This window comes from Thunnus albacares, chromosome 9 (assembly GCF_914725855.1).
Source record: "Thunnus albacares chromosome 9, fThuAlb1.1, whole genome shotgun sequence".
NCBI lineage: Eukaryota > Metazoa > Chordata > Actinopteri > Scombriformes > Scombridae > Thunnus > Thunnus albacares.
In genome coordinates this window covers 23,432,878-23,452,092 of record NC_058114.1, presented here as the reverse complement: position 1 = coordinate 23,452,092, position 19,215 = coordinate 23,432,878, and the positions used below count along the sequence as shown (strand labels likewise).

The window sequence follows — 19,215 nt, the reverse complement described above, 5'->3', positions numbered from 1 at the left end:
GCTAATGGAAACCTCAGTGACCTCCAAGAGTCATAGTTCTGCGCTTGCTGAGACGGTGAGAGAATAAGAGAAAGAGGGAAAGAGAAAGAAAGTCTGTCAGTGGACATATAGAATAGCTTCTTTTTTTCCACTGTTTTTCTTGATCTTCAAGTTTTAACCCTCATTTGTCCAGTACAGTAAAAGCCACAAGCGCCTCTTTCCTTATATATATGTGTATATAATATGTATATAGAAATCTATTTGTTGTTGCTGCTTTTTTGTTTGTTAGTTTGTTGCTTAATTAACAATTCAAGTCTCAACAAGAAAAGTTCTGTTGTTCAGTCTCATCTTTTTTCAGTTTTTTTTTTCTTCCCGTCTTTCTTGCACTGTGCCATCTGTTACTGTTAAGTCCCCACGGTGAAGTGCCTCCTCTTTCGCATCTTCTTTTTCTGCCGTAACCTATATCTTCATAAGTAAATGCTGATATGTCTTCAAAAATTCCTTATGTGTTGATTTTTTTAAAACATATTTTGCTTTCAAAGAAAAAAAGTTTAACTCCTCCGAGATATCTTCACGTGTCCTCTAAAACCTGAAAAATAGAACAGAAAGGCAATTTCAGATCTCACTGCTCATTAAACTGTCATTCGAAAGATCCATTTCTTTAAACTTTGGATAGTTCAATATGGCTCTATTATATCAGTGTAATGGTCTGGAGAGAGCTAACCCACACTGGCATACCAATCCATCTTTGTCAATCACGATGATGACAGATTTTCCCATAATTAATATGCCTGCTGTGCCGCATATGAAATAAACCCTTATAGTTTCTACATGTCTGCAGATATTAAACTCTGGACAAATTTAAAGTATTTAGCCAAACATACAGCATATTTAAAACTCAAATAGATTAAAACTGGTGTTAAATCTTCATCTTAAACAGACACAATGTTTAGGATCTATATCTTGAACCAGCTACAGTGCTTTGACACTTTGTAGACTCACCTGTGCTGCTGCAATGAATACTAAAGGTAGGCTGTGTCAGTAAGGGCGGCTGGCATCCTTCGGTCTCTTTAGCTGGACTTTCAACCTCTTCATCCCAATCTGAAAGCCATTCATGGCTTGAATAGCTGCCTGTGCACTAGCAGGGTTGTCGAAGCTCACAAAACCTGTCAAAAAGAACAGATTCATTAATGCTAAAGGGAATGAGCCAAGTGTGAGTAAATATTAAAGGATGCTATTTAATACAAGACTCAACTGCCTGTTTGAAAAAAAGAAAAAGAAAACAGGTGAGACACATAAACAAATATCTCTCAGTGGTTTTTCTGCTTGATCGTCCTGGTCTACAACACACAGGTGTTGCAGGGGTTTCTGTTCCTGTCTAGCTCTACATGGAGTCTAGATGGCGCTGTTGAGGCAGGCTGTGCCTTTGTGTGTGCTGACTGGCAAATGCTGGGAGTCTGAGATAGCGTCAATGAAAATAAGCTTGAAAGTTGTTGGTTTTTTTTGTCTGTTTTTATAGTTTAATATGTCCACAATAGAAGCCAACATGTTCAGATTGGATGAAGAGCAGCTGCACAACTTCTCATCCAGTTTTGCAGCAAGTGAAATAACAGATCTTATTGGGACAACAGGTGCAACAAGTGTGGGGAGGGGGGGGGGGGGGGGGGTGCTATCAAAAGCCATCACTGTTGTTATGTTTTCTCCTGGTTGACAGACTTTTAAATGTTAGAGGGGTGCAAATGGGTATAATATAATAAAACAAGATAGGATTAATCACTAATTCAACTTCACTTTTGTAATAAATAAACAGCAGCAAAGATAAATATGTCCATATTTGATAATAGTGAGTCCATCTTTGAAAATACTGATAACATGGGAAGACACAGACATGAGTGTCTGCATATATATCTTACACTGGATCTCTTATGGAGGTGCCTTCTTTAAAAATGTTTAATAATCAATCTGATCTGTATCAGATTGGCAGATTCCATCCAGTCATCAGTATAAATATTTTTAACTTAATAATGTTCTTTCAGTGGAGCTTTCTGACAACCTCTAGAAATCCCAAAATACAAAAATGAATGAGCAGGAGTCACTGTACAAAGTAGTTCAACCAAAACAAGAGCAAACATAGTTCATCATGAGGAGACAAGTCTGCCTCAGACACAAAAAAACCCCCTCAGTGCATTTCCTCAAGATACACCCCTACTCAAACCCATGCTGAACATCCTGTTTCCATCATGTGTAAAAATAAAGCCTTGAGAATTCAGTGACCAGAAACTGCAGTGGAGTGTTTCTCCGCTTGATGCGCTCCCCTGTGTCTGTGGTGTCATTAGGAACAGTCGATGACCCATGAAAAACAGCAGGAGCCTCTCCACGTCCACAGCCACCTGGGAGAGATGTCTGCCTGGCCTGCTTGGCTCTGGGTTGGCCCATTAGGGTGAAGGCTGGCCAGTGAGGAGGGCTGAATGGAGGTATAAAGAAAGTATAGAGGCAGGGAAAGGAGGTGACCTGCTAACCTGCCATCAGGTTAACACATTGGGGCTGCGGAGGAGCGGAGATGAGATGGAGAGGAGATGCAGGCTTGAGAGCTCCGAGCCCTCCCTTCAGTCCTGTCACACATTACGAGTCTGCTTTCTCTTTCTCTGTTTCCTTGTCTTTTGCTCACCATCAATCTAAGTTTATCCCCTCTTTCTCCTTTCCAGATTAATTACACCAGTGTGCCCCCTCCTTCCCCAGGCCTAACATTATGTTGTAAATGCATAGTGTATAAGTCAATACAGCAAATAGGTCTTCTTTCATGAATTTATATGTTATTAAGTCCCCCAAGGGAGACAGGACTGGCGATCAATTTTGCACAGGGTTCTGTGGTTCCCTGAAGTGAAAACAAATGCTGATCCATAATTGTCCTTTGCCCCCCCGACACCCCTACCCCCTCACCCCCAGCATCCCAGCCTGCCTCCTCAAAGTTTTTATAAGCCCCGGGGCTTGTTGGTATGTGTAGGCTGACAGAGCTAAATGGGACAGGAGGCGTGGAGGTGCGAGTGTCAGCCTCAGCAGGGAGGGTATTGACAGATATTAGGGTTACAGAACGGTGATGCGGATGCTGAGACAGCACCTCAAGGTTTTCAGGTCACACAGCTGCCCAACAGAAACAAGGACGTGGAGCGTGATCGACTACATCATGGCTAGTTTGGCTACAATGTATTCATCACATTTTTTTTTTTCCACAGTGCTGATGCCAAAACACAACAGTCATCAAGATGTAAATTCAGGTCAGTCAGTCAGGGGCAAGATCATTCACTTCTTCATGTCTGTGTGCTGTAAAACATTGTCAGAATCTGCAGCCAAATATTTTCTTTTGCAAAAGAATTTTTTTTTTTTTACAAAAGTTTATGTTTAGTGAGCAGCATGACAATAATTAAAGAAAGCTTCCATTATTGTGAATGTGTAACTTTCACTAAGAAGTTTCACGCCTTAGCTGTGAGTTTTTACACCCACAAATGTCTGAATATTTTGAAAAAACTGCAAAAAACTATTCAAATCACATTGCTGTGTGCCTGACTCCTGAAAACATCTGTTATGCATTTCCCTCAAATGTATTTATTTAAATAGAGATTGAGTTTTTTCCCCCTTGTATTCCTCTCTATCTCTTTATATTGCAGATATCTTAGAGGCCTGTGCATCCAGACCTGGCATTCATGCAGTTTAATGTGAACGGCAAAAAAAAAATCTACAAACAAGCATGATCATACCTTGAGAAAACACAAAGCTATATCTGAGAACATGTCAGCTAAAAAGTCTTTTATTGTTACATAATGGTACAACTGTGTGTCTCGGACTTGATAGCTGTGTACGAGAGGCAGTGAATAACTCACCGAAGCACTTGCTCTGGTTGGTTGCCCGGTCCATGAAGACTTTAGAGGAGATGACGGTGCCGAAGGGCAGAAACATCTGCATGAGTTCATTGTCTCCAAACTCCTGTGGCAGGTGGTAGATGAATAGGTTACAACCCTCCGGACCTAAACAGAGAGAGAGGAAGAGTGTTTGGAATTAAGTTATTGTGTTATAAGGCTGTATATGTGTGTGTGTGGTGTGTACTAAGTCAAACTCTTATCATAAACAGTGACAATACCTTGATAATAACATAAAAACATTTGTTGTTTATACGTGGTTCTCTAGGCCACCTGTCTGGTTTACATTAAGTCACATTGATTTTAGTCACATAACTGTCACTTTGGCACAATGACTGACATTACCCTGATATTTGAATTATATACTTTTGCTACCATGGATGTTTTGAAAATTTGCTGCTCATTTATTCATATATTTTATATTCACATGATATTTGTACTGCAGGAGCAGTTCTCCAAAAATAAATGTAGAATATATTAAATTAAGCTGAGAACTTATTTCAACTGTGAATGTGGAGTTTTATGTAAGCGGTCTCTCAGGTCAACTGAATTAAGATAAGTGGAATTAGATTTCCAGGACATCTGTGACATTATCAGTGATTAAACATCTCTGTTCTTAAAACACAAAAAACAATTGAAACAATTGCCTTGATTGTCTGATACTGTATGGATACTAAGAATCCAACTAGCAACTATCTGTAGTTTGATTCATGTGTTGCAAAAGCCCCGTTTTTGTAATACAATTATAAATCTGTTCCTTTCTCCTGCAATCTGTGAGGGGCTGTTAGGGGGCATTTGCCTTAGATATAGCCTTCAATCACTCTGTGGCAGGTAGTTCATATACATAACCAATACCAAAAATCTGCTATTACTAATTCACTGTAAATTACACAATTTGTTATTTCAATATCTTCAAATCCTTCTCTTCTGTCCTACTCTGCCCCACTTGCAACCTTACTACTACACACTTTCATTCATTTTGTCCGTCTGGGTTGCAACGCCACTATTCTCACAGATGAAAAAAGCATGGGCCTATGTGGATAATGTATAACTTGTTTATTTTTGAGATGTACAGTATAATATAGTTGTATTAACAGTGCTCTATCATCCTTTATATATCCATTACCTAAGATGAGATGTGAACTGCATTAAGTAATATTGCTCTCTCAGCTGTTCCACTTTATTACAGAGAATGAGATGTGTACAGTGTAAAAGTAATATTCTTCTCTCACACTCACATTCTTAATATATGTATACACAGAATGAGGTGTGTACAGCATAAAAGCAATATTGGTCTCTCATGCTCATCTTCTTTATATATATCTATTACACAGGATGAGATGTGTGAAGTGTAAAAGTAATAATGTTCTCTCACCCTCACCTTCTCTCTGCTGCTGCTGCTGGATGACCTGGGGTGGTTGGGGCAGTGTCTGGCCAATGGGAGTCAGCGTGGTGGCGGGGTAGATCGCTACAGAGGGAAAGAGAGGGATAGAAAGAAGTACAGATGGTGTAAAATGTGGATCCTGCAGAGAATGGTGTCAAGGATGCTTAAGGTCGATCACGTAAGCGTAACATGTGTAATCAAAGGCTCTCTGATGGTATGCTCTGAGGCGCCATCCTCCACTATCTGAATACTCACACTCGTACAGTCTCTCTTAAGTAATTGTCTCCTTGGTGCTACTTATTTAGCATTTACAGCTGACTGTAAAACCCTATAAATAGAGCACTGTAAACAAAGCATTCCTGGCTCTCACCTGTGTATTGCTGTACCCCGGTGAAGGCTTGCTGGAGGGTGTCAGCAGCGGTGGGGCTCTGGGTGGAGTAGGGCGGCAGGCCGTTGGTGTACACGGTCTCCACGGCAGGGTGTCCGTTGGGCTGATGAGGGATGCCGGTGAATCCGTTGACGATGGGCGTGACAATGCTGGGCACGGCAGAGGTGGTGATGTTGGCTGGTGGAGAACTGAGGCCTGCTGGGGGGAAAAAAAGATTTGCGGTTACCGGATCATGATCTACAAGCTGCTGACATTACAAAACAGTTTAAGTATTAAGACATAGATAAGTGTACACAGAGACATGCTCCCTTATTGCGTAGAAAGAGTAAACACTTGCACGCACACACACACACACACACACACACACACACACACACACACAAAGCTTGTGACCGCGAGCTACGCTGCATCTCCTCTCTAATGCAAGGACACGGGTGCGACGTGAGTCTGTCACATATCCGCCGTTTGTCGTGACACATCCTGCAGGATGGCTGGGAAGTCAACCTGTGAAAAATGAGCCTGTCTGTAGTGTTTGTGCGATACCCTGCTGGCTCCTACTGCTCAAGATGATGAAACCACTATGCAACTTCTGAGGAAAAAAAAAAAGAAAAAGATCTGGACTAGATAGAAGGAGATTACAGAGGGAGATTTGCTTGAACGAGCAGGTCGCAAAAACACAAAGATGCCTCTTACTTTTATATATCATAAAAAAAGACAAAATAACAACAGTTGGCAGTTTGACAAATGGGTGGGTCATAACATATATGGTACACGCCTGAAAGGCAGCTGCAGGTTGGTTCATGAGTGGAATCGAAATTGGATGCTCCCTGTCCTCTCATTCAATGCATTTTAAAAGGACCCTCCTTTGAAAAGTGTTTCCAATTATGCCGGGAACGTCAAAGTACCCATTTTGAGCAGAATCTCACTGTGTGATGGTCTCTCTAAAAGGGCTGCTCCGTGGCAAAGCATCCAAGCTTGTTGAAGTACAGCTCCCTTGAGGACCACCTCTCAATCTGGAAACCCTAGCCCTGATTGGACAGAAAGCCCAGGTTGTCACGGAAACCCTTCAGCATGCCATATCCTCACAATCTGGTGCCTCAGTTAAAGAACCCCCTATGAGAGGTGGTCCGGATAGGGTAAACAATCACATCCAGTATATACATAACATGCGTTGAGATTTATGCTAATGCAAAGGTAAATATGCTCTACATCACACACTGAATCCTCCCACCACTGAGTAATATCATCTACATATCCATATGGAATTGCTTTTCTTTTTCCCAATCCCTTTCTTCTCCTCTCTCCTCTCCACTCCTTGTTTCTCCTCTCCTCACCTCTCTCCTCTCCCTGCCTCAGCATTTAAGTCATGAGGAGGTTGACAGTGAGGCAGGCAACTGCAGTGACCAGGGGAATTGCCCGAGTCCAGTGAGAGCTGTTGTGTCTTTTGCGCTGGTTTCCTTTTTTTTTCTTTCTTTCCTGAAGCCTCCCCACAATTGCTTGTTTCCTGTGGAGCTGTGATGAATTAGACTGCAGCTTCAGCCCATTCTCCTACCAGGACCCAGGAGACTGCCGCTCCTATTCTGGGGGCTAGAGACAGCTAGTCTGCTCGGGCCACACGCACTCTACTGTACCGCCAGATAATGCACCCTCTCCATCATCAGGCAAATTCATTTTCCAACGCTTAGCAGTGCTGTGGGAGCACACGTCTACGTATGTGTAGCAGTTGTAGTGATAGTAGGAGTAGCAGTGGTAGTAGTAAGTGGGGTAGTGTGTGTACATGCAATTACAGAAGTTCAAGGGTCAGCAGTTGGACATGACATCTGTGGTAAGGGCCAAAAGGGAATGACAAAAGTAACAGATTGGGGCCACCGAGTCCAGTCAGGTTATCATGTTGGAAAGGTCGCAACAGGGAATAAGCATAAGAATCATACATGTAATAAGTAGAGCTTTGATATTGTAGTGAGGCAAAGCTCTGAAACATTTAACACAAAATAAGGAAGCAGCAAAGCTTCCAGTGGTTTCCCTCCATTGAAGAAATAAACCGAATGGTAAAAAATACTACAGGAACTGGGTTATACATGTATTGGGTCACAAAATGGGGTTATGATATCAGAAAAAGACAATAAGCAACACTATGCCCAATAAAACAATGATTACATGAGAAAGCTATTTCTGCAGTCATCATCTCTATCCTTACTGTCACAATTGTCCAATATCCAACATGAGCAGGCCCTGAAAATGTTCTCCTCAGTTGAAATGGGGAAGTATTTACTACTATCCTGAACTAGAAAATAGGACATTTTCATTTTATACCTCAGTGGACATATAGTTCTTGCATTGTGGGAAATTGTATTCATAGCCTGTTTACAATGCACACAAGAATGCCAATATACATGTTGCTGTCAGTGTGTGCTGTGTGTATTGGCCTGTAATAATGACATGCTGTTCCCCTCTCTGGCACGGGTGAAGACGAAGCTATGGGACAGCAGATTACATATTCTACACAGACCGCTCTTAACTATCACTTCTCCACTCTTAGACTGCACTGTTAAACGGTACGTATACGTGTATGTCACATATATTCGTGTTATGAAAGCAAAATTATGTTCATATTCTTGCTGGCTGCTTCTTAGAGGGGAAAACTGTTGATTTGCTCTTTGCGATGATTGCCTCACGAAAGAAGTCTTCACATGTGACAGAAGTATTTATTATGCTAATTATACATTCAAATCAATGAGGAATGCTATACCCACACTGGAGAGTGCAGTCATTACCAGCACAAGGACTGTCTTTCGCTGGAGCAAGTAATAAGCACTCAAAACAGATGCTTTCATCTAACTGATTTAAAATGTGATGCATTTAGACCAAAGAGAAAATGTTTGCCAGGGTCCTTAAGATGTGAATAATAAATCTCAATATGGGAAGGGCAGCTTTTTCAAAGGCCAGTTGATATACCAAGAAAAACTATGTGACTTTGAATACTGTCCTTTAGATACTAATACATATTTGTGAAGCAAATAAAATGTGACATAACATAAATGCACTTCCAAATGAATGTGTTTCACTTTCTGCCACTAACTTTGATACAATTTTAACATGCAAATCAAAGTACAAATTTAAATGTAAGTTAAGGACAAGTCTGTTCTGTGTTAGATAAAGAGTGATTGTTACCAATAATGTGCATCCTACAAGCAGTTATGGATGACAAGATCTTTCAATTTTTTTCTTTTTTTGATGGCTTTGTTTTGGATCTCTGGGATACACACAATGAGTTTTGGTGAGAGACACTGAATGTAAACATAACTTGTGTTTGTTTACAAGAAAACTACATAGTCCACCTTTAAGGGCTCATCTCAGTCAAACATTCAGTTTATGAGTGTAAGATTCCTCTGTTAACCTTCCTCTTTAGTTTACATTTAGGCATCATCTTAACAAAGATTAAATATGTGCACTCCATCTGCACTCTGTAATTTGAGGGATTTTCTGCATGAATAAAGCAGCATTAGTGCCTCCATTGATGACCTTGTTAATATTTGTGAGAATGCGCTCATATGCTGATGACGCAACTCTCTGCTGACGTGTGACATCTCTGGCTGAAGGCCAAAGTGGAAGCTAGCCAGAAGCAGAGGTCTCCGCATAAAGAATAGATAAATAAATATCTGGGGAGACAAATGAACAACAACTTTGAACCATCAAAAGCCAAAGTCTGTGATGCTCTTGAGGAAAAGAATTGCATCAAAGCTTGCTCACCAGCTTGTCCGCTAAAGAGCTCAGCCTCCTAGGAGTAATTATGAACAGAAAACTGTCAGGGTCCGAACACATCATCAACATGATCTCCATCAGGAAATGAAGAGCTTTGAGGGGAGTGGCCGCTGAATTGAACATGCAGAGTAGAATCTATAAAGATCTGCAGTGATTCACTGAGTTGCTCCACCTACAGTTCTCACTTTGGCCTGCTCAACAATATTCAGAAGAAGAAGGCACTAAAAATTATTGAGTGGACCAGGACACCGCCTGCTTTCCCTGCTGTTAAGGTCTTGTACAAAGTGCACACCCACCAGTGGACCTACCTGCTATGCTCCCTACACCATATGTCAGGCAGTGCACCACTCGCCTATCCACAGAACAAACTAGACCACATTGTCTACCTTCCTGTCTTAATTACATCTCATTGGACAAAAGCTTCCTCCAAATTGCTGTTCAAATATGGAATAGCCTCCTTGATTAATGTGTTGGACGGATAACAGAAGACACAAATACATATTAATTATAATACATTTATAATTTATTTCCAGCTGATGTTAAATGAGGACGATGTGAAACTTGCACCATTAACCTTCAGTGTGAAATACTGCAACTTCCCACACTACTAAGCCTCCAGTGCTGTCTGCTCCACTCCTGAGGCTAATGTACATACAATGCACTGACCATACCAATGTGCCTGCCTTTCAGATCCCTGAGCAGACCAGCTGGGAAGCTTGCTCACACAGACCAGATTTAGTCTGTCCGAGAGCTGTAGCGGTGCTCTCTGAAAGTACTGAAAGTACAAACCGGGATGAGGTATACCTTTTGCTTTAACAGAGCTGCTCTCTTTTGCTGCAGGGGTTTGTCATCACTCTGATGCAATATTTCAGATTCATACAGAAAGGGGAAATTTGTATGTGAGGGACAATGGCCCTTTGTGCAGCTGGACATGTTTCTAAGGTGATACTTCTGCCCTTGGAGTCTTAAAGAAAGCAACTACTGTGAATGCATCTTTACAGTGTGAGGCTGTGTACTGGAGGTCACACTTAAGACAAACAGGTGTTCATTTCCCCAGCTGTTTCATCTGGCTCTGAGCAAACTACAGCACTGCATTTTGTTCAAAATGGCTTGGATGTGATAGGTCACTTTAGTTCTGAATCGTTGAGATTCTCATTTATTCTCATCAGCTATGTCGCCACCATGCATTGCTGGTTTTTGATATTTTGTTTTTGCATGTTAACTTCTGACCTTATCTGTCCTTGCATGCGTTTGTTTTACAAATGGCCATTAAATATAAAACATCTGCGTAACATGTAAGATGTGTCATGGAGGACAGGTGCACATATTGAGAAAGATCACTATGTCAAACAGCTCATTAGTTTCATGGTGTTTGTCACCATGGAAGTGTTCTGCATCAATGGTGTAACCATGCTCGAATCCAGCTGGGATATCGCAGCACATCCAGCCTGCCTGTGAGTGGGTTGTCTCTGGCTGTGGAGCATCTGCAGTATATTTTGTGTAATATGCACTTGTGCATGTACAACTTCAGTGTAGAGCAGCAGCATGCAACAGAACATTAGAGTGACTTTGATTACACACTTCTCACATCCTAACAAAGCATCCTTGACACTATGTGTTCCTCACCACATACGCACAGCGGGATCCGCATCGCTCTCCGTTTCTCCCTTCCTCTCCTCCCTCATCCCTCTTTATCTCTCTCTCTCTCTCTCTCTCTCTTCCTGTTACTCAGACTCTCTCTCCCCTGTTTTGTTTAATTCTTATTTCTTCTGCAGCGCTCAGGGAGCGGCACCTGGTGAACATTATTTTCAAAAAGCATCATCATGCATCATTGTAAGGATACATGCTCTAATCAGTTGAACCATCTGGCAAACGGCTTATGCACCATCAAGCTTAAATGCTTTGCATCTGTTGATCAAATGGATTTCTCATTGTTTTCAGAGTAACACCCTTAACCTCTGAGCCTCTTTGTACTTCGGCTTGCTGTCACAAACAAGGTTTTTTATGTTGCAGAGGTTATACTGATCATTTAAATAAAAGATTAATGTCACACCTCTATCTCAAGACCAGGCAGGGTTTTTCATCTATTAAACTATTGCCTGAGCTTTATGTTAATGCGGCGCAGTATGTGCAATTTGCAAAGGCGGTAATCTACCTTTCAATAGTCAATTGCTCTCATTTTGGAAGGAAAGGGAACATTAACCTTTCTACCTTTTATGCCTTTGTATATTTGACACAGTTGCCAAATGTCAGTATTTATAGATATGTTTTGAGCTCAATTTGGTTAATGAGACAACTTAATGCATAAATTAAACCTCTGTCAAAGCAGAGAAGCACTCTGCTCCCAGACCCTAAAAACAGATTCTGATATTACAATGAATTATTCTACTGACTCATGGCAGACATCCTACAGTCTCTCAGTAGTGTCAGAGTCTCTTGGCCTACTTATACAGACAGCCTTGCCAGTAATGTTATGTATTCCTTCAATGAACTCTAAATAAGTCATAGCCACAAGTTTGAAAAAAGGAGAGAGAAAATAGCTGTGTATACTAAAGCAGCAAGCTAGACTACCATTCCTGCAGCTGCTGGCAGCCACACTCAAATTAATGAATGAAGGGGGGAAATAAAACATCTCATATTTATGACAGTCCTTGAAAATTAACAAAAGCCATGCTTTCTCTCAAGGATTAATAATATATTATATTCAATAATAAAAGATAATCAGTCGACCGTGGCTTACATAGAGGCATGTCCGAAAGCAGATAAATAGCACCGTTTTGCTCACATCAGATTCAGAGTTAGAGAAAGTCACTTCTTTTCCATTTTTGTCTCATTTACAGCATTTACAGAATATCTAACAATATTCAGCAATGTTTCCTTTAGAATATAGCAGGGATTTTGCCTTTTGAGATACATAAACAGCACAAACAATGCAACCAGACTGGAGGACAAAGCCCCCCGCCCCCATACACACACACACACACGGACTGAGTTCCTTGCATTACAGTTGCATCTTTCATCAGCACTATTGTGTTGCAAAATACAGGTATGAATGCTGAACACAAAGATCTGAATTGCCATACTGTCAGTGCTTTACCCATTAAAATAAGAGGCTTCTCAGCAAGACTGAGCTCTGCTTTTAATCACTGTCTCTGATTGATTATGCCTGCCCAAAAGTGCACACTTTGCACTGAAAACATCACCGTGAATATTTGACAAATGGGTCTCCCCTCTAGATATATTTCCCTACATTGAAAATTATTGCACATGTACCCTACACATACAGCATGTGTGTTTACTGGCATGTTTCATCATCTCACTTTATGTGCATGTGGTCCTTTGGCTTCAGGTGGAGATATGTGTGATAAAAAGGTTAATAAGGATCATGTAGCATTGATTTCCACACATCTGTCCTGTATATTTAAATTCACTGACTGTACTGAATTAAGTAAAGCAGGACCAAACAGGTACTGCACAAAAAAACCTGTCTTTTCTTTGTGTCTGTGGATGAATAGTGAACAGTTTCAACTTAAGAGAATATTTTTCTTCCCTGCAGAAACCACAGTGCAGAGAGAATTTTATATAGTGCAGCAGGTTTATAGTAAGAAGCCAGATTCTTATGATGGTTATAAAGCAAATCTAAAGCAGGCCTTGTTGCACTGATGGCAGTTCTCGCTCACACTGATTGGTTTAAAGTTACCAAAGTCATCACCTTAAAAACTCAATACTGCAGTGTTGACAAAGTAGGTGAACGGAGCACAACAAAGACTTGGATACTGTATTATTTATTTCAGCTCATGCTTTTGTTGAGTGGAGAATCTTGAAGTTTCCTCTGTCTCAAGGAAAATGAAGGAAGCACTGCTGAATAAGCAAATGTTATGCAGTAGGTAGGTATTTCAAAGTCCTTCCCTTGCCTCTGTAATGTATCTGCATAGGAGGTGTTTGTTATGGAAAACAAAACCAAACTGCATGCAGATCATGCACAAGTGCTTCAAAGCACAAGGTCAAAATACTATGGGGAAATTAGCGGCTTATCTGTGAACTTACTTATTGATATTCCTTATTCTGCTGCTGCTATCCCCAAATATTTTCTGCATTCACAAACAACATAAACATGCAAATCCCACTGAATGTATTTTTTCATCTTAGTCTCTCTTTCTCTCCAGTGGAATAATTTTGGATTACCAGTAAGCAGGCACTCTTTTGGCCTTGCTGCAGCTCTAGTTTTTTTGTTCTCACGCTGGATCACGCGCACACACACACATACGTACACGCACACACACACACACACACACATATTCATACAGACATTATTGAAAACACAAATTGACCTCCTACAACAACCTCACTTGCATGAATAAATAGACACACACATACACACAAAGCCCACATACAGTTAAGACATTGACTCAAGCGCATAGAGACTCTGCTGTCTACATCACCAACACACCTTCACTCCACAAACACGCATACACTCACGACAGGAAAGGGAATGAAACTGCGTGCTCACCCAGGGTTTGATGAAACTCACCCGACACCGGGGTCATGGGGGTGGGTGGGAGGTTGTTGATGTTGAGCGCCCCCATCTGGTGGATCTGCGTGGCGGGGAAAGCCACGCTAGGCGTGAGGTAACCTCCGTGGCTTGCTGCCATGATGGCTGCCTGCTGCTGCATGAGCTAAAGAAGATGGACATGGAGAAATGGGTGGAGGAAAGAAGGGTTGGATGGGGTGTGTGAGGGAGCGGGGCGGGAGAATGGGGTACAAGAGAGGTGAGGGGAGGACAGATTGTAATGAAAAATATAGTAAGTTGGGAAGGAGTCAGACAAAGGCGGGAGAAGGAGGGGGGGCAAGAGAGGAGAGAGAAACATAGCCAAGGAAGAACAGAGGGAGGGATGTATGTTGAGGTTGATGGATGGATAGTGCATGGGAAGTACAGAGAAAGTAGAGCGGAATAAAAGAAAGGGAAGAAAAAAGAAGCCTGTCAACCTATGTTTAGTGAATCTGTCTATCCTCCCAGCAGGAAGCCTGTCACCAGCTGCAGAAACGATTTAATAGCTGTCTGTTGGGCTCATACAAATCAAGGCATTGACATGTGCACATTATCTCTGTGCTCAGGGAACAGGCAAAGTTTGCAGAAGAGTTGCAATGTTTTTTCCTTACAGTTGTCAGACTTCACAATACTCTGTTTGGTTGTATAGAATTGCCACATACGCCTCACACTCTCTTCTGTTTTTTTTTATGGACTCTTCTCTAATTTTTCTGATGTATTTCTAATGATTGCTTGTAGCCTGATGTTCATCCAGTTTAAAATTTGCTTTGTTTTATAATTTAGTCTGAAACCACTAGGCCTGTCTCTGGGCTACTTTTCCTAAAATAGAAGGCATTTTGCAAACAGAATACATTTGGGATTAGAGCGTCATTAAATGGCCACAGTCTTTGCCACTGAAAAGTTGGTTTAGACATTGCTTTGCCAAACAACATTGTTTTTCTGGTAAGTAGAACGGCATTCTGTTTTCAGATGTCACTGAATCCAGATCCAGTCATTTAAAAAATATTTTTTAAAGCAGGCAACTCAGATTCCAGACTATGTTAGTAATACAGTGTGTTAGTCAGAAAGTTGCAATGGCAGTCGATTTTCACCCATTGGACAATCCCACAAAGAGATCAAATCAATAGCCTTTCATTCACTCTGCATTTACTTAGCATGAAGTGAGAGCTGAAACTATTTTCCATCAAATGCAGCCCACAGAGTGTTTATTCACACACACACACACACACACACACACACACACAAACATGCATGAAGAGCGATAGAGACTATTTGTGTTTCCGCACTCAGCTTAAATTCTCCCTGTGCAAACCACATGCTGAATGCCTAATTCAGAAAAAAATCCATCACTGTACAATGGCTTTTGCAGCTTGTGAACCAGTGGGTTTATCTAGGGAATCAATAATCTTTTGCAGGCTATGTAGCTGCCCATCAGGCATGCAGACCTGTGTGGTATAGGAATACAAACACAGCTGGACCAACCTCTTGCGCCTGTCTCTGCATCTGTTTAATACTGCATAGCTGCTGTTTGTCAGGAGAGGTGATGATCGTCGTGGCCTGAGACTGACTCGTATAAGCAGAAATCAAACTCTTCTGCCACTGGCACTAACGCTAATGGTGATATTGTGAGACAGTGGCAGTATAGAATGCCACTTTGCTTGTATTTGCATGGGAACCCTGCGACGGAAAAGCCAATTATTTTCCCTCAGTGCCCCTGTCAGGTAACCTGAAAGCGGCTGTCCCGCTGTAGAATGCCCAGTGCTGGCATCTCATCCATTAGCCACATACCTTGCCACTGCTATCTATTAACGCCTTTTGTCATTTGCATAATTTTATCAACGTGACAAATGGGGATCATCCATTCCTTTCCAAATAAGATGAATTGAGCCTTTAAGGGGTCATAGCTGCAAAAGACAGCAAGGGAACAAAAAACTAAACAAAAGCAATGACATAGAAACAAACAAAGAGGTCTAGAGGATCCGGGGCTCCCTTGCTTTGGCAATGCTGTGACTGCCCCCCTCTATTAGGACGTGAATAGGGTTGGACTTCAGGATGAAGGGTCTGACTGGGCTGGTATTACAGAATAAATACACTGTCACACCGCTCACTGTTTCTTTGTCTTTTTTCGGGCTCTGCTTGCTGCTTTCAGCGAGGACTGGGGACTTCAGGCTGGTTCTAATAAGCTTGCAGCCTATTTGTTGTTAGTCCTGTGGCCTTATACAAGGTGCAGTCCTGGATAGAGTAATAATGAAACAGGAGTGAATACAAGCGGGTCCGAAATACTAGCTTCTCCCACAATGCGTGTCTTGGAAAATGCAATCCTTAATGCCATCCGTCAGATTGTCATGGATAACAACTCCAGCATTCATTGATGCTTCGTTCCAAATTAAAATGCAGCAAATTGGAAACTCAAGCATGTAATTATGTTGGAATCCATTAGTTATTACAAACTGGCTCTGATAAAAAAATAAAATAAAATAAAGAGCAGAAAGCAGAGTGGTTATGTTGACAGAGATATTCAAAGTCATTCCATTTTACTTTTCATATGTATATGCTTTTTTTTCTTCTTTTGCAAAATTTCAAAGGCATTATATTCAAAAGTCATTCCCATTTCTTTATTTATGAACTACCAGCAGATAGCAAATGTCTCTGGCGGAGAATGAGCAGAACTGAGTCTTCATCATCACACACACAACCTTTTTCTGCTTCCTCTTGTGAAAAGAAAGGAAGAGGGAAGAAAAGGCACACAGAAACAAGGGGGACAAAAGAGAAGCGCGCGAGATGAAAGGGAGCAAAGAAAGTTGCCCGAGCTCCAGCAGCATTCATTTAGTGTCAGACATCTGCTTTTTTATTGCAACCTGATGGCATTACTCTCTCCTGGTGCCAGCAGGCAATCACCTCTTTATCACATGGCAATTATCTCTGTAGCGCTGCTCTGTGACTCGCTGACTCTCGGCACTGTCACATGTGACCCCTTATAGCCCAGCCAGCTGGGGATGGAGGGAGAGGGGGGATAGAGAGACAAAGAGAGGCAAAGTGGGTGAAAAAGATTGAAAAAATGAGAGAGAGAGGGAGACCGTGGGTCAATGAGGTGAACTAAAAGACTGAGGACAGAAGACTGAAGCTCAAGGGCCTCATTTGTTACCCCCATGCTAGCAGGCTGTGTTTCTACAGAAAGATTTTAATAGGTTTTTTCATCTCTGATGCACTTTGTAATATGTGTGTGTGTGCTACGACACATTCAGGAACCGTAAAAGAGCTAGTCCTCACAAGTATAAGACAGCTAAACCAGGTCACATACATGCCCAAGTGTGTGTATGTGTGTGTGAAGTTTACAGTACAGCCAAATGATGCAGTAATTCTACCATCATGTCTGATGTTTGCTGTGTTGAAAAAAATGAATGTGAGTCCCTCCAACAGGGGGAGATGTTTCCTAATGTGAGTTTACAGTAATCATCCACCTACACACTGTCACTATTAGCACCAAGTTAAACCATTTTCTCTCCTCTCATTTATCTGTCTCACACTCAGTCTGACGCATCTTTTAGTGAGGCAAGAGGGCCACGGTGCTGAAGGTGCCTTTAAATCTAAAACTTCTCTCTTGCCCTCTGACACTGTGTGTAGTCCTCCACCTGAAGAGACCAAGGGAAGCTAAAATGGCTGTCTTCACAAAGAGGCATGGCTTTAGAAGAGGGGGGAAAGAAAAGTGACTTGAATCATATTTAATTGTGTACAAATATGATGTTTGTGTCTGGGAGGGGAAAATACAAAGTTTAATAAAAGCTGGTTTTATTACTTGTATTCAGCGATTCACGAGAGAACTATTATCACTCACTACTAACGCTAGAATGAAACATGTGATCGCGCTCTCTCGCTTTCTCCTTCTGCTTGTGTTTTATGAAATCACCTTTTTGCAAATAGGATGTCTCCTGTCAGAGCACACCAGTGTCTGTGTCTATCGAGAAAATGGCACATTTCTCATTTTTGGCATATGTTGTCAGTGTTGTACCCCTACAATTTGTGTTCAGAACCCCCTCCTTCTCCTGGTTTGACTAAAATCCAATTTACTGGCTGTCAGCTCAACTCTAATCCTATCCACTGCTGTAGTGGAGAGGTAGCTCTTTGAATTTACCATTTACTGTACTCCTTGGTTATAGCTATATATACCATCTCTCCCCACGTCTGTATTCTATACTGTGCCACCTCCTCTTCTCTTGGCCAGTGTATATGGAGAGTAGGCGAACATGTAGTGTGTCTTTGGAGATAAAGTCTTTTTTCTGTCACTGCAGGTTTTTCGTCTTGGGGGAATATGTGTAGTTTATCTTGCCGTAAAGAAACATTCATTGTATCACTTCAGCACATTCCCGGTGGCTACAGGGGAATCAAGGCTGCACACTATGTGTATACAGCCAGCACCAAAGACTCTAATGTAATCTAATGTGCGCAAAATGGGCACCCACACTAAAGATAACTAATATTTCCCTTTATTCCACATTATTGCGCACAGTACCGTAGCAGTCCGAACCACTATTTAGATTCATTAAATAAGTCTTTAGCGAGATATGAAAACGAGAGCCTCGCTGATAATCCATTACTGCCTCTTGTGAACTCATTACTTTATCAAAAGTTGGGGTGAGTTTATCTCCAAGGTTGCCTTGCCGTGGAGTTTCTCCACCGACTTGCTTTATTTTGTTGAATTCATTATATCCAGGTACATGGCATCCACAGTCTGTGATTCATAATACTAATACAAGGAGAATTTCACCTTCACTAACATCATTCATGCTGTATAATCTTTGTGTCGGGAAACCACATACATGCAATTTCTCCTTTAGATTTAATGGTAATTGATTCTCTCTAATGCTGAAGTTCCCCTCGTGCCCTTGTTACTTTCACTTGGAACTCAATTTCCTAGCCTCATCCTGCTCTTTGTCATATTATGTGTGTGTGTGTGAGGGAGAGAGAGAGAAAGAGCATTTGCCACACAGGTTTGAGTGTGTACGCTCTTGTGTGAGTCTGTATGAGTCGACATGGGTCTCTGCCACAGTAAATAAGAGTCATGGCCAACCTGAGCGGGGCACAATGGTCTCCCCGCAGACCGCCACTGCCTCCACCACCCCTTAAACATTTGCATTTCTCCACATTTCCTGGGAAAGGACTGCATTTCATGAATGGTAATGAAGGTGGGAGTTTTACTGGAGAGAGCACAAGAGATGGCCTCGCAATTACTCTGGGATGG

At 41.6% G+C, this 19,215-nt stretch overlaps 1 protein-coding gene across 6 annotated transcripts in view; it reads right to left on the bottom strand.

Annotated features, from left to right (window-relative positions):
• Positions 1 to 313: 313 nt before the first annotated feature.
• Positions 314 to 19,215, bottom strand: part of celf5a (cugbp, Elav-like family member 5a) — a 187,285-nt gene continuing 168,383 nt past the window's right edge. For 3 of the 6 annotated variants that reach the window (XM_044360863.1, XM_044360868.1, XM_044360867.1), the window contains exons 7-12: positions 13,938 to 14,103; positions 5,648 to 5,863; positions 5,269 to 5,361; positions 3,858 to 4,001; positions 982 to 1,145; positions 314 to 568 (exon numbers count right to left, since the gene is read on the bottom strand). In XM_044360863.1, coding sequence (XP_044216798.1) covers positions 1,018 to 1,145; positions 3,858 to 4,001; positions 5,269 to 5,361; positions 5,648 to 5,863; positions 13,938 to 14,103 — 747 coding nt within the window. In that variant the 3' untranslated portion in view covers positions 314 to 568; positions 982 to 1,017. The remainder of the gene's footprint in view (positions 569 to 981; positions 1,146 to 3,857; positions 4,002 to 5,268; positions 5,362 to 5,647; positions 5,864 to 13,937; positions 14,104 to 19,215) is intronic. The other 3 variants (XM_044360865.1, XM_044360864.1, XM_044360866.1) reach the window with 3 other exon arrangements.